Raw genomic sequence first — 13,792 nt, 5'->3', positions numbered from 1 at the left:
CACCATGTCTTTCTGCGTTATGCAACCATTGATGCACATGCAACAAAGGAAGAAGTATGTTTTCTGCAATTTAAAGTTTACAGTCATCCGTTGCCATTTACTATTTGGGACTAAATCAGCCTAGATGGAGCAGGTGGACCTTTGAAACATATAGAATCTAATAAGATGCTAAAAAAAAATCTGGATTACAATGCCAAAAATAAATCTAGCTGCTAAGATAAACACCATATTTATCACCAAAGTACCTTTTTTTCCTCCAAATTAATGTCATTTCTCAGTGACAAAACGCAAAAGGCCTCATGATTCAGCATTGACAGGAAAATAAATGCAACAATTCTGTTATTAATAGCTGTCCTCAATCCTTCTCATTGCTGAACTCAATTTTTTTTTATCGTATAACCACTGAAAATAAATAAAGAAAGAGTTTGACCCACTAAATATTTTGTGCATCTGGTCATTTGTACTGTACATTTTATAGTGTTTTATTTACTATTACACATTCTAAAAAAGCTAAATTAATGTGATACAGGACAATAAGCTTGGTTAACACACTGGCTCACTCTTAGTCAAATACATTGACAGTGAAATGAACTGAGTTCTTCTTTTTTCGCTTTTTATTACTTTCTCTATGGATGCTGCTTAGTTGGATGAGTAGAAATGTATAAATACATAGTGTGCTGCTTCTATCAAAGATAACAATGTTGCATGCAAAAACACATGTGCTCAGCCTTTCTGCAGAGAGCTTATCAGTTGATCTGAAATGCTGCCAGCCGTGTTTTCATGGCACACTCATTTATCAAAAGGCCAATTCATGTTTCTTGGAAGAAGGAATGTTAAAATTTGAATTTTGTTATTTAAGGTCAAAGAACAAAGACCCAGATTTTTATGTTTTTTATGTCACTACGTGATAATCTCTTTACAGTATGAGAATGTCAAGGTACTTCTTGATGGTGTAAAAATGACCTTCAAGGGTGATATAGCTACAAAAATATGGATTGTTTTTGCCTTTTGGGAGAAAAATAAATCTCTAATTTTAAGTTTGTTTAAGTTTCCACTGGCTGGTAAATCCCCAAACTCCCCCTGTACTTTCTTTAATTGAGCTGCCAAGTATATTTTGAGATGACGATTGGTGCCAAATTAGAGACAAATGTGCCACTGCCAGATAAATAAAACCAGCATGAAGTAGAAGACTGGTGTTAAATTAATTTCCAAATTAGCATGGCTTAATTAGCTATGACTGGGAGCATTTATTTAAAGAGTTGCTAACACAAGGAACAAACTACGAGGAAACGCATTTCAGAAAAACAGTTCTAGAATCCCTTCTAACGTAATTAAGGTGTGTTTGACAATGCATGACTTGCATGACTATGGTCAACAAATGATTCACTCTGAGTTAACAGTTTTCCACTATGGCATATAGGAGCATAATATTTCTGCATTTGAAAGGAAAAAAAGTTTATTTATAGGGAACGAAAATAAGTTAATTTGATAAAGGGAATCTTTTTTTTTTTTAAAGCAAGTGATGACGAGGAATATTTATGTCTCGTGTATTTCAAAAGGTCACACTGTTAGCAGTGGTACAGTGGGGGTGAGTGTACAGGCACGTGCTTGTACTGTAAAATGTGAATGCTCGAAGGGAGAAAGAAAAATCACTCCGCCAGTGACATTGCAGTACGTCTTTATATATACTGGACTATTCTTTATAGGAGGATGTTTTGGACTGTTTTCTGCAGTTTATCTTTGTGTAATCCTATGAGGGTGTAATTTGACAATTTGAGCAGAGGAGGCTGGGGGCTGAGCAGAGGGTTGACAGACCCGGAACATGCTAACGAGGTCAATCAGTACAGCAGACATCCCACACTGGCTGGATGGACTCCCCTAGAGCACCTTTGAGGAAATGGACCCTTAAACTATAATTTGTGGTTGAGTGGGTAACAGTAAACAGTCCCAACTTTTAGATAATTCATCACACATTTTCCTTTACCTCCCACACATTCAACCAGACTCCTTGACTGTAAATTAAAGCTGTGGGGTTACCACATACTGTATACTGTATGTTCCTGCTCAAAACTTTTCCCACAAATATTTCATCAAATAAAAGTATAATTTTGTTGTGCAATACTTGCATTTGTTGTTTTGAAATTGTTCATTTTGTTGTTTAGTGGATGACTAACTGCATATATGCCAGGTAAGATTTGGAAAGCTGGCAATCATCACGAGACACACACATCCAAAAGTCATGTCCATGTAGAATATAAGAAGCGTGTGTGGATATTTTTTTCATCTTTTTAAGCTTTGTAATGCTACAGGAAATCAAATTTTCTATAGCCTGGAATTTCCTTTCCAGGCTTTGGATATGCAGTTCCATGACTTTTCTTGGTTTTTACATAAATGTTCCAATAAATTCAGGTATAGAAAAATGTGCAACCTTCACAGAAACTCATTTTGAGGCTGATGCAACGCACTCCGATGTAGAGAAATGCTCTGAAATGGCAGCTCTGCTGTTTAATTAGTTTTTGAGATATGGCTGAAGTAGCACAGTCCCGCCCTTGTTAGCCGGCAGTGGGACTGTCACCTCGCAGTCCATCAACCGACCCGGTGAAGCGGAAGCTGGAACATCGTGTACCAAAACAACACCATCTCATCGACAGTTGGAGTGGACACTTGGCCTTTGTTCTGGACGGGTCACTGTTGTGGACATCGACAGGACAAGCTGATATCAGTGTCATCGCCACCAGACCTAAAATCCCTTCCCACGCACGGCTGATGTTGCCCCTGATCTGGTCTTAAAACACATGTGACACAAAGTGCGTACATGCTTTGCTGCTATCAAAGGAAATCATTTGATACGATAAAAAAGAATATGTTAATACTCTTCTATTTTTTTCTAACAAAACTTGTTCATAAAGAGGAATAAATAGAGTGATAACCGTTGTTTATATCTGTTATCAAAGACAGTGGAGATGAGGGCTTTGTGATAGGAGTTAAGAAGATAAAGTTAGACATTTTGTTGACACTGCTGCCCCCAGCTGTTCAATTGTAGTAACAGTAACAACTCTTCCTTACACAAAGAGAACTACTCATAACACAACCATTTCAATCCAAATAAGAGGGTTTCATAAACCATGTTAATCTAAATAAGACATACCTGACACTACAGTATAATCACCACTGAGTCCTGTGATGACTCCAGCTGCCGTTTGAGCTTGGCTATCTGTCTCTCCATGTGGTAGATATCTCCTGACATTTGCCTGTGTAAAGCAGACAGTACTTCAGTAGAGTTTAATATGCGGGACATTATTGCCCTTGCAGCAATTTTCCTCCAAAGAGCCTCCTGTTATATTACAACAAATGCTAAGTTACTATATACAGTATGAAAAGTGATAGGGAGTATTATTATAAACAAAAAATAGATCTCTTCCTCCTATTTTGTCTTTTAAAGCTACTGTAGAGCAAAAATAATGTAATTTTGCGATCTTTAGTTCTTAGTTTACTTCTTGCTTGTCTTCCATAAATGTAGGTTTAACATCTGTGCAAAACATTTATTGAAATTAAGCGTTCATAAACACTTCATAGCGATACAAATATAGATTGCACCATCACTGGTGTTGTATTTGTATTTATTTTTACCTGTGGACAGCCTGGGCCTTGCTCAGTTGGCAGCGGAGGCGCTTGATGATGGCTTCATAGCGCCTGTTTTGGATCTTAAACAGTGGAAACATGAATGTTGAGTTTTCAGAAAGAAAGAAAGAAAGATGTTCTTTATTGTCCAAAAAGGGAAATTCTGTAGCTTCATCTGTTCTGCTGTATCATTTTCAACATATCTATTAGCGGTTATTAGTTTCACATTTTGTATGCCATACCTGTATGTCTTTCTTTATCTGGCTCTGGGTCACAAACTCTTTTCTCAATTGTTCTCTCCTCTCAGCTACACTCTTCCTCATCACTGTAATCTCGCCTTTTAGAGCATTAATCTCTCTCTGTTGACAAAATGCAGAAAAATGTTGCAGAACTCGGTGGAATTGAGGAAGAAATTGAGAGACAAATGGAGGAGGGCAGGAGTTAAGTTGATATTCTACAACAGAAAGAAAGAGATGTAATTTTTTGTCCTACAGACCAAAAATAAAATAAAAATATATTTTATTATGTTTAAAAACCCAATAATCAGGACCATATAACACCTTTGCCATCTGCACTGTGTTTCCATTTGGATTCTCCAAATCCTCCTTTAGCTCCTCTTTCGTCTGTGTCAACATCCTGACCAGCGCTCTCTTCTCCTCCAGCTCTTTGTGGGCCTCCGTCTGGCTCTCTGCATGCAAAACCGCTGCTCTGTGGCCCTCCATCTTGTTTCGATAAGTGTTGAACCCTGCCAGTGCCGTGCAAGCCTTCTCCTCCTCCTCGCTTATACGAATCTGGAGTTCTGTGTTGTCTGCGCTGATGGATGCGCAGCGATCGTGCAGGACTCGTGTCTGCAGTTCCAGGTGCTCCACCTCACCCTCCAGCATGAGGAGCTCCCTCACCTTAGATCTCAGCTCCTGCTCTACCTCCTCAGCTTTCTTCTCAACATCTGAGAGACTCACCTGGAGAAGACATTAGATGTTTAAACCTAAAAGCTCTTTTGGACAGTGGTCAACCTTATCAACTGGATGCAAAAGAAAATTCTAATATAAATATTTTTTTTAACAACTTTACTGCAGGGATCACCTATAGAAATATTAATTTAACCATGGACTTCCTCTTCCTAATCTAGGTGTTTGCAGGCCAGATTCACACTTTAAGACTATATTTTCTGTAAGTAAATCACAAATAAAAATGATTAATTTATTACTGCTGTGAATGTGAATGTGGCTATAGGCTATAACTTGAAGAATGTACCTTAATTTCAACCATGTTTATGTTCCAGCAACAAATAGTATAAAAGGAAACACAGGTGTACCAGCTGTACTGTGGTTGTTGCATTCCTTTTTACTTATTTTCCTTTTTCCTGTACTTTTTTTTCTTCGAATTATTCCAGGATTTCCCTGATTCCTTCCTGTGTTGGGGCCCTTCTGGCCATTTTTATAGACTTGCTTTTGTGTGATGTTGTCTTTTTACCATCTTTTTATCTTTCGTCATCTTTTTGTCTTCTCTCTACTATCTTTTTGTGTCTTTTGTCTTCTCATCTTAACTTTATCTTTATTTTGTCTTGCTTTTGTTTTGTTTTGGCCTCACTGTCTGGCTGTCTTTCTGTTGTTATATTGCTTTCTGAGCATCCTGCTTTTGTTTTGTCTATCAAAGCACTTTGTAAACTCTGTTTTAAAAGGTGCTATATTGGCCAAATTAAAGTTATTATTATTATTGCTGTATCCTGGCTAATACAAAACAATAGATTTAAATTAGAAGTAAAGATCTCCAAACATAATATGGCAAATTATTATGGTTGTAGTACCATTAAAACCGTAGTGTCAACAACTTTTACCTCTACAACTACTACTTTTATCATTGCCTCAGCTACTATGTAAACACCAAGAAAGTGTTTTGAGCACATAATGATGAGAATAAGTGGATTTAGTTAATATGCAATGTTAGTTTGAGTATAATTAGAGGTGTAAGGTGAACCTTCAGGGAGCTGAGTGTCTTCTGTCTTTCTTTCAGGGCCTCAGTTTGTGCGTACCCGCGTTGGCTGACATCCTCCACCGCCTTGGTTAATGAACACTGTTGCCGTGTTCCTGAGGATCAGTTAATAAAAGTGTATTAACGGTTTCAGTTAATTAAACCATCCGACTTTTAACAGTTAGGTCTTGCTGACAGTATTTTCAAAATTACATAGATTGTAGGCTGCGATACACTTTTGACACAGAACAAAAAGTTAGGGTTTGTAGCTAATAAACCGCCAAATAATAAGGCTGCAATTAATTTTAAACTAAAAGAAAACGTTGACAGTAATGCTAAATAAGTTAAATTATCGCTGGCTAACTGTTAGCATAAGGTTAACTAGCGAAAATATAAAGTTATAAGTTGTTATTTCATAGTGTCAGCTGTTGAAACACTTTAATACTGATTTTATTTGTTTAATTCTGTAAATAAATATGTCAAACTGGTTAAAATAGTCTTACCATCTTCACTGGCTTTGAAATTTGACATTTTCACATCAGTTAAATTAGCTAATTAACGTTCGCTAATGTTAACGCTGACTTAACGGCAAAACGTTTGATGCTAACAGTAGTTTTATAGATAGATACGTTAGATATCAAGCTAGCGTTAAATAGATAACTTAGTTAAATAAATGTGCAGATTATTATACAGATAGATAATTTAAGATATGGTTATATTATAGTATAATGTATTATATTGTCGTATTTTACTGAAAATGTAAAACAAATCATACAACTACAGCAAGGTGAATAACTGCCCGTAGAGCATACAACTACAATTCCCAGAATTCACTTCGACCTCCTCGACCTTGTTTGCTGAACTACATCCGATTTCTCTTACATGCTGCGAGCTACAGTGAGAATGATATTTTCACTTGTCACAAAAACACCTGTGAACATATTGTGACTTTACTCATTTCGTATGTAGTCAAATGCGTCGTTGGGTTCGTTTATGCTCTTCCTGTAGCCGTGTAGTTTACAGCAGCAGAAAAGGAGCAGGATGGAGGACACTTACAGGACACACCGGTCTAAACCTTATAGAGGTGCAACACTGGGGCAAAGTGACATTAAAACGCTTCTGTCACAGTGATTTGGGGGACTTATACAAGAATGAGTCCGTGCAGAGGTATCTCCAGCAGCTGATGGAGGAGTACAGAGACCTCAGCAAAAAGTTACAGCATGCATACCTCAGCGAGTCAGACAGAAAAGTGCTTATTAAGAAGCACACAGAGCTGCTGCCATTGGCAAATGTGTTTCGGAGTATTGAACAAGCTCTGAAAGACCTCGAGGAAGTCCTATCAGTTCTGCACAGTGAGTATATTTTTTATTTCTGTATTTTTGTCAGTAATAATTGTCAAAAAAAAAATCTAAATAGATAACACTTACATAATGATTGATTGCCTTGAAATGTCTGACAAAGTCTTGAAATTAAAAATGTAAGGTCTTAAACAGTATTAGAAAGGTATAGGGGTGTTTCTTTAAAACCAAAAACAAAGCATGCATCCAGTTTGTATTATTTAACACAAATCAGAGTGGTTATCATGTATTTGCTGCTGTAAATAAGCAGATTTTTCACAGTCTGTCTGTTGATTATGGTTAAATAATTGAGATATATTAACATGAAAATAAATATGTTTTGTTCTCCCCTTGACTGCAGGTTCAGCTGGTTCCAAAGACGAAGACAAACAATTGACCCAGCTGCTGAAAGAGGAGGAAGCACAGATCTCCAGCAGAATTGTAGCCTTAAGAAAAGATGTAAGAACACACATAGATGGTCAAATATGCGTAGAAATGTGTTGCAAAATATCAGGTTTTAATGTATTTAAGTGTATATTCTTTCTCTCCAGTTAATCAAAGCTCTTGTGCCAACTGACCTTCTTGACTCCAGTAATGTTCTGCTCGAGGTTGTCTCAGGTCGGACAACAGGAGGTATGTAACAACTCCTGAAATATTATATGTCTAATATATAGTTTTCCACTTTCCTGTTACAGATTACCTGCTGCATGTCTAATTTAGATTAATGACTAAATAATACATTTACATTATCTGCTTAATTAAAGACATTAGAAGTTCATTTCCTGCTTAGCGTGTTTTGTGAAGCCCGAAATCAGGCTTTCCACTGTTACTGTTTGAAAATGTATTTAAGTTGAAGTAGTAGACATACTCATACTAAGTTACAGCCACAGCTCACCAGTATTTAGCAGCTTTCTGATCCTTTCTAATACCTGTTTATGTTGTTTTAGGGGACATCTGTCAGCAGTTCACCAGTGAAATGTTTGACATGTACCAGGGTTTTGCTTTTTACAAGAATTGGGACTTTGAAGTTTTAAACTACACACCTGCTGAGTATGGTACGTCTTTTCCCTCTGTCTTTCAGTCACATGCAGAAAAAGGTCTGTTATCATGTATTATATTAGTTTCAGTGGTTGCAAAAGTTGGAATCTTATCAACCAAATCTCAAATCTGTAATACTCTGAAGACATTAGAACTTTACTGACAGTGTTTCTGTCTTGAGAAAATCAGCCAGTGTTTTTCCTGTAACTTTCTGTATCTTCATAAATGCACTGAGCTGTCCAGAGTTGTTGCAGGATTAACATTTAAACTTTGTTTTTGACCGTGTTCCTCAGGTGGTTTGCACCATGCAGCGGTACGAATTGTCGGGGAGAACGTGTACAGACGTCTGAAGCATGAAGGAGGGACACACCGGGTGCAGAGGATCCCTGAGGTGGGCCTTTCCTCCAGGATGCAGCGTATCCACACTGGAACCATGACTGTTATTATCCTGCCAGAGCCCATTGAGGTACTCCCTATTCTACTGTTGTTTCTTCATCACCTGTCTGTTTATCTTGTCCTTTATGGGTTGTGTTTGTGTTCATAGTTTGATGTCAGCATCGATCCGAAGGACCTCCGCATTGACACGTTCAGATCTCGAGGTGCTGGGGGCCAAAGTGTCAACACAACAGACAGCGCAGTGCGCATTGTTCATCTTCCCACAGGTAAAACATTTAAACAGATTCTTAAAAATTCCAAACATATTCTGCTTCTGTTTTAATTGTATTCCTTCCCTCCTGACAGGTATTAGGGCAGAGTGTCAGCAGACTCGCTCTCAACTGCAGAACAGAGACACGGCCATGCGCGTACTGAAGGCCCGGCTTTACCAGAGCATGATGGGTAAAGAGACTGAGCAGAGGCATACAGCGCGGAAACAGCAGGTGAGTGACCTTCTATAGAAGGTTTTTTCCTGTTTTTCTACATGGAAAATGCAAGAAGTATTCACAGATTTATTGACTTTTTAAAAAACTATTTATTCATTCTTACCCAGGTGGGCACACGCTCTCAGTCAGAGAGGATTCGCACCTACAACTTCAGCCAGGATCGAGTCACAGACCACAGGACTGGCTATGTTACCAGAGATATTAAGGTTAGCACACAGGAGTCCCCAAACTCTGTGTGAAAAATCAAAGGAAACTATTAAACCTGTATTCCTGTATTTTAAACTGTCAGACTTCAGGGAGCTTCTCGTCAAACAGTTTCACCCCACATGATGTAAAGACGGTAGAAGCTTTATTTTATTGCCTTTTTAGTCAGGTTTTGCTACTCCAACTCTTTATCACCAAGAACAGCCTGAGGTGTGAAATTTGTATCTGTTGTCACATCTGTTTTTGATCCACATTCAGGAGTTCATGAGAGGAGGGGAGGCCCTCGATGATCTGATTTCTGACGTACTCGAACACGCAGAGAGGGAGGCTCTTCTGGAGATGGTGGTGAATAGCAACAGCAGCCTGAAATGACCAGTCTGGACAATCTGCGGACTGACACCCACCGCAACTTACTCTCAAGTGGACTGAATATACAGTACGTCATTTGGTGGAAGCCCGACTGCATGTTAGGCCTGAGATATATATTGTTGATGTAATATTGCAACAAACTGTAAATAATGCAGTGTGAAACAAATTCAGGTATCACTCATTATTTTTGTAATAAAATCTTAAATTATGTATGTTGTTGCATATTAATTTGCACAGCAGCTTTATAAATATATTTTAAACTGGAGGACAAATCAGAATATCCTTTAGACATCACCTACATTAAACTTATTCACATGACCTCTCTTTAGGAGAGGCTAAATGCCTTCACTTGTCTCCTTATTGTTCATGAACTTCAGCCTGGATTTATTGTTAAATTGCTTTATCCCAGAGGTGACAAATTCTTTGCAAATTGAGCTACTTAAGTTGTATTTACTTAATTACTAAATTCTACTCAATCTACTAAATTATTTTGGACTGATTAGATATGAGCCACAGGCCAAATGCTGCTCTTTCTACTGTAAACAGACATCAATATACATGTGTGTAACTCAGTAAGTATCCTTCTGTGCCAACCAGGGTGCGGTGAAATCACCTATCAGGTTTATACACACATGCTCCCCACCAGCATGTCACACCCTGCATGTGTGTGCCAACTGACTGGCGGCCTCTAGTATTTTTCTACAGTCATTTGGCCTGTTTATTATAAATTAATGTTTTCCTCACTCTTGACTAGTGCCTGTCTTTGTGAGATAAAGTCTGATCATCTTTAATTCAGCTGTGGTTAAAAAGCTTTTAGTTTTATATATTTTAGTACCCTGACAGTCATCATTTATGGTGATAATTTTCCCATCTTTAATCACCTCTTTTGATATTGCTTTATTAAAGTATAATAGTAATTCACTTTAACTGACAAACATTGCAATGACATGTCCACATGGGTGCCTTACTAGCTTTTACCAGTGCACATTGGTAAAAAAAAAAAAAAAACATATGGACAATAAAAAAAGTTATTTGAATTGCTCTTTATAGACGATAGATAGATATGGATAAATGTACACACCGGGAAGCTGACTAGTTGAATATTGTAAACCTAATACCTATTCTGTATAAAACTGGCACACCTTTATTGTGATAGATTTCAGTACAAAGGAAAATAAATTGATTATCTCCAATGCCACATATTTTAAGGATTAAAAAAAAAAAATTGGGGTTTCCAGGAGAAAAAACAGCAGTAGATTTGATTACTTTGTCTTCAGGTTTGTCAGGCCAATTTGTCCAAAAATTATTTAAAAAAAACAAAAAAAAAAAACAAAGATGCTACCTGTGCATCTTAGGTAAACAAAATCCTAATACACAAACATCAAAATGGTACATCTAAATGTCAAAAACGTCCCTAGGAAGAGTATTTACTTTTGTAAATAATTCAGCAGAACTCTGGCATGAAGTCAGTATGTGTTTGGTTCAGTCATCATTGTCTCTCTGTCGGAGGCTCCTGGATCTGCCGTTCTGTGTCTTGTTTTTCCTGAATGAAGCAGGTCCACCTTCCTCACCGAGGGAGGTGATGATGCGCTCCTTGAACTTCGGTTTGGGCTCTGGTGGCAGCTCGGCCTGAGTGGTGGCTGCGCCTCCCTCCACCTGGGGCAACTGTAAGTCCACACTGGCACTGGAGAGGAAAGAAGGGAGAAAAAAAAAAGAACGATAAGAAACGTTTTAGCACTTAAACAGTTTCACGTCCTCACTTATAGATGGGATACTTACTATGGATCCTCCTCCAGCTGGATCTGTTCCCAAGTCCCATATGGGTTATATGCTTTTGGCTTCTTGGCTTGTGGCTCTTTTTCCTCTTTAGGCTCAGTTGTTGTGCTTTGGACCTCTTCCTCTTTTTTGTTCTCTTCAGCATCCTCTTTAGGACTACCATCGCTAGCCTTATCCTCTCCCTCCTGTTCTGAGGGCTCAGCCTCTGCTTTCCTTTTCTGAAAACAGCAAACAAAGAAGTTGGTTAATTGAGTTTAAAACTGAAGATGATTTTTTTCACAGCAGTTTATACTTCTTGACACATCCTCACTGTCAGGACTCTTCTCTCACCCTGAAGCTGATCTTTGGGACTTTAGGCTGCTGGCTGGGTTGTTCAGTGACTTCAGCCTCCTGAGATGCCTGAGCCCCATCTGAGCTCTCCTCTCCTCCAGAGAGTGGCTCCGGCTGAGGGGTCAATGGCTCCTCCTGACTCTCCCCCTCTCTGCTGGATCCACGGCCGGATCCAGACTCCTCATAAGAGGGAAAGTCTGCTGGCTTCTCCCAGCTGGACTCTGAGAGGTGAGAAGGACAGAGGTTGTGATTACAGGAAGGTAACTCCATAATAAGGATAAAATGTAATCCAGAAAAAGAGTAATTCAATAGTAATTAAGCAAAAGTGATTCCACCTCCTGTCTCTGTGTTGTAGTAATATATAAGACCATCAGCACTGACGCCTTCCATCCAAGCACTGCTCAAGGAGCTCTACAGAGAAACACAATGTCATGATTAATGTTATCAGCAACTAACAGAAGATAATATATATTTTAGATTATATTAATTTAATGTATGACAACCAAAAAATTAATAACCTCAGTTTGTTCAGGCTGTGCAGAGTCTGGAAAGTCTCCCTGGAGACAATCTGGTTTTTCCCACTGAGAGTCTGTCGTAGACAGACAAGACATACACAACATAATACCACATTTGCAAGAGTTAATTTACCAAAAAGTATGGATATATTTTAGGAATATGGCACGTTTTGATTGAATATTGTGTTTTCAAGTCATGCTCACCTCCAGTTTCTGTGTTGTAATAGTATGTGTGTCCATCATCTGTCATTCCTTCAACCCAAGCCTGTGCTTCTGTTTGTTGTCTGGATGACTTGCTTGGTCTCTCTTTTTTCTTTTGCAGTTTTTTGGTCTGCGGTTGTGCCTGATGTTGTGGTTGTTCTGTCGTTTGAGCTTGTGAACCTGATCCTAACACACAAAAACATTTAATCAAAGTGTAATCAAAGAGCAAAGGTTCCTCCTGTTTTGGTTAAAATGTCACAATATTACCTGACTCCATTTCCATCCTCTTCAGATCCTCCTGATATGCCTTCAGCGCAGCCTCCTCCATCGCTGCAAACTCTTTAGACATACGTTCCTCCTGCTTCGCCTTTTCAATACTCTTCTTTTTAATCTGCAGAGAGACAGATAGGATGAGATGAGTGGCAGCTGCTTGTGGCCAATAAGAAGACGGCTTTAGAGTCACACCGTCATGTTTGGACCTTATCTCTCCTGCCAGTCCTGACGACGGTGCCAAGACACGCAAGTTTTTCTTGGCTGTTTATATTCATGCCCATGTAACTGAGAACCACCACGGATGAATATAGTGTGTGTGTAATGTGTGTATTATTGTACCAAATGTCAATCCATGTTTGTAAGTGAGCAAGCAGACTGAGGATATACATGTGCAGGATTCATGCAAAATGTGAATTTCAATTCAAGTGACTCATGGTTGAATTTCAGTGAAATATTTTCTTTTGGTTCTATTTATTTCTGGAGATCATATCAATTATTACATTAGAACTTGACACCATTTCACTCCTGCTATGTGGATTGATTCAATCATTACTTAAACACAAGGAAAATATATTTTTAAAAATGTTAATACCTCAGTAATTTTGGCAGCAACATTTTCTTTGTGATTCTTCCCTCTTTCATGGAACTCGATACTCTGCAGATGAAAACAAACATGAGGAAATATATTAGCATCACATGGAGACTGTCCTTAGCAACATGTACTACAACTACTGCACGTTTTTGGCCAACTCACAGGCTTATTGTCGGCGATCCAACACTTGCAGTACTGGCAGAATTTCCTCGGTTGTGACTTCCAGTAGTCAGCCCTGAAAAGGCAGACAACTATTGTTAGCAATCATAACAAATGAGTTAAACAACCCTTAGCTTGGGACAGCTAATGTGGCTAACTGCTAACTGAATTCCTGCCCTGAGCTGAATAAATCACCTAACATTACAGACAAAATATAATGAATGTGTCTCCTTACTTACATTTTAGGTCTTGGTGGTTAAAAGGCAGCGAAGAATATAAAACGAAAGAAATAAAAAGACAACCGCTTCCTACATTTCAAGAATGACAACACTGTCCATTTGTGATGACGACATCGGCCGTCGGCTTTCAAAAAAAGAAGAAATACTATTTATACTACTATAAAAACTACTAATACTATTATTTTTTTAATTTGATGTAAGTACATACAACTTTACTTGCAGACCAACAAAGACATTGCAGTGGAAATTGGCCTCATTATTTTGTAATGTCCCTTGTCACTGGCGC

The 13,792-nt window shown here is 38.3% G+C and overlaps 3 protein-coding genes across 8 annotated transcripts in view; 1 reads left to right on the top strand and 2 right to left on the bottom strand.

Moving 5' to 3' along the window:
• The window catches only part of LOC121891813 (coiled-coil domain-containing protein 122-like), a 45,270-nt gene extending 39,052 nt beyond the window's left edge, over window positions 1–6,218 (bottom strand). For 3 of the 5 annotated variants that reach the window (XR_006094169.1, XR_006094168.1, XM_042404410.1), the window contains exons 1-6: window positions 6,096–6,218; window positions 5,599–5,708; window positions 4,182–4,580; window positions 3,864–3,980; window positions 3,631–3,704; window positions 3,149–3,251 (exon numbers count right to left, since the gene is read on the bottom strand). Coding sequence is in view for 3 of the 5 variants with exons in the window: in XM_042404410.1 (XP_042260344.1) it covers window positions 3,155–3,251; window positions 3,631–3,704; window positions 3,864–3,980; window positions 4,182–4,580; window positions 5,599–5,708; window positions 6,096–6,123 (825 nt within the window). In the remaining 2 variants the exon portion in view is untranslated. The other 2 variants (XM_042404408.1, XM_042404409.1) reach the window with 2 other exon arrangements.
• Window positions 6,219–6,436: 218 nt separating this feature from the next.
• mtrf1 (mitochondrial translational release factor 1) lies at window positions 6,437–9,633 on the top strand. The gene is given in 10 exon segments (XM_042404400.1): window positions 6,437–6,944; window positions 7,291–7,388; window positions 7,481–7,562; window positions 7,877–7,984; window positions 8,261–8,433; window positions 8,512–8,629; window positions 8,709–8,845; window positions 8,956–9,054; window positions 9,311–9,418; window positions 9,420–9,633. Coding segments are annotated over 10 exon segments (1,332 nt in total). The 5' UTR covers window positions 6,437–6,565; the 3' UTR covers window positions 9,450–9,633.
• Window positions 9,634–10,303: 670 nt separating this feature from the next.
• Window positions 10,304–13,645, bottom strand: wbp4 (WW domain binding protein 4). Of its 2 annotated transcripts, none has more exons than XM_042404402.1 (10): window positions 13,507–13,645; window positions 13,271–13,343; window positions 13,109–13,171; window positions 12,511–12,634; window positions 12,247–12,423; window positions 12,046–12,116; window positions 11,863–11,938; window positions 11,528–11,748; window positions 11,201–11,415; window positions 10,304–11,105 (listed from the first exon to the last, which is right to left on the bottom strand). In XM_042404402.1, coding segments are annotated over exons 1-10 (1,224 nt in total). In that variant the 5' UTR covers window positions 13,509–13,645; the 3' UTR covers window positions 10,304–10,903. The 2 variants fall into 2 exon arrangements, with proteins under 2 accessions (XP_042260336.1, XP_042260335.1); XM_042404401.1 differs by having other exon boundaries at window positions 12,247–12,429; window positions 13,507–13,644.
• Between the last annotated feature and the right edge of the window lie 147 nt (window positions 13,646–13,792).

The sequence above is a fragment of the Thunnus maccoyii genome, chromosome 24 (genome assembly GCF_910596095.1).
Source record: "Thunnus maccoyii chromosome 24, fThuMac1.1, whole genome shotgun sequence".
Lineage (NCBI taxonomy): Eukaryota > Metazoa > Chordata > Actinopteri > Scombriformes > Scombridae > Thunnus > Thunnus maccoyii.
The sequence above is the reverse complement of the archived record's forward strand: the minus strand, read 5'-3'. Positions and strand labels throughout refer to the sequence as shown.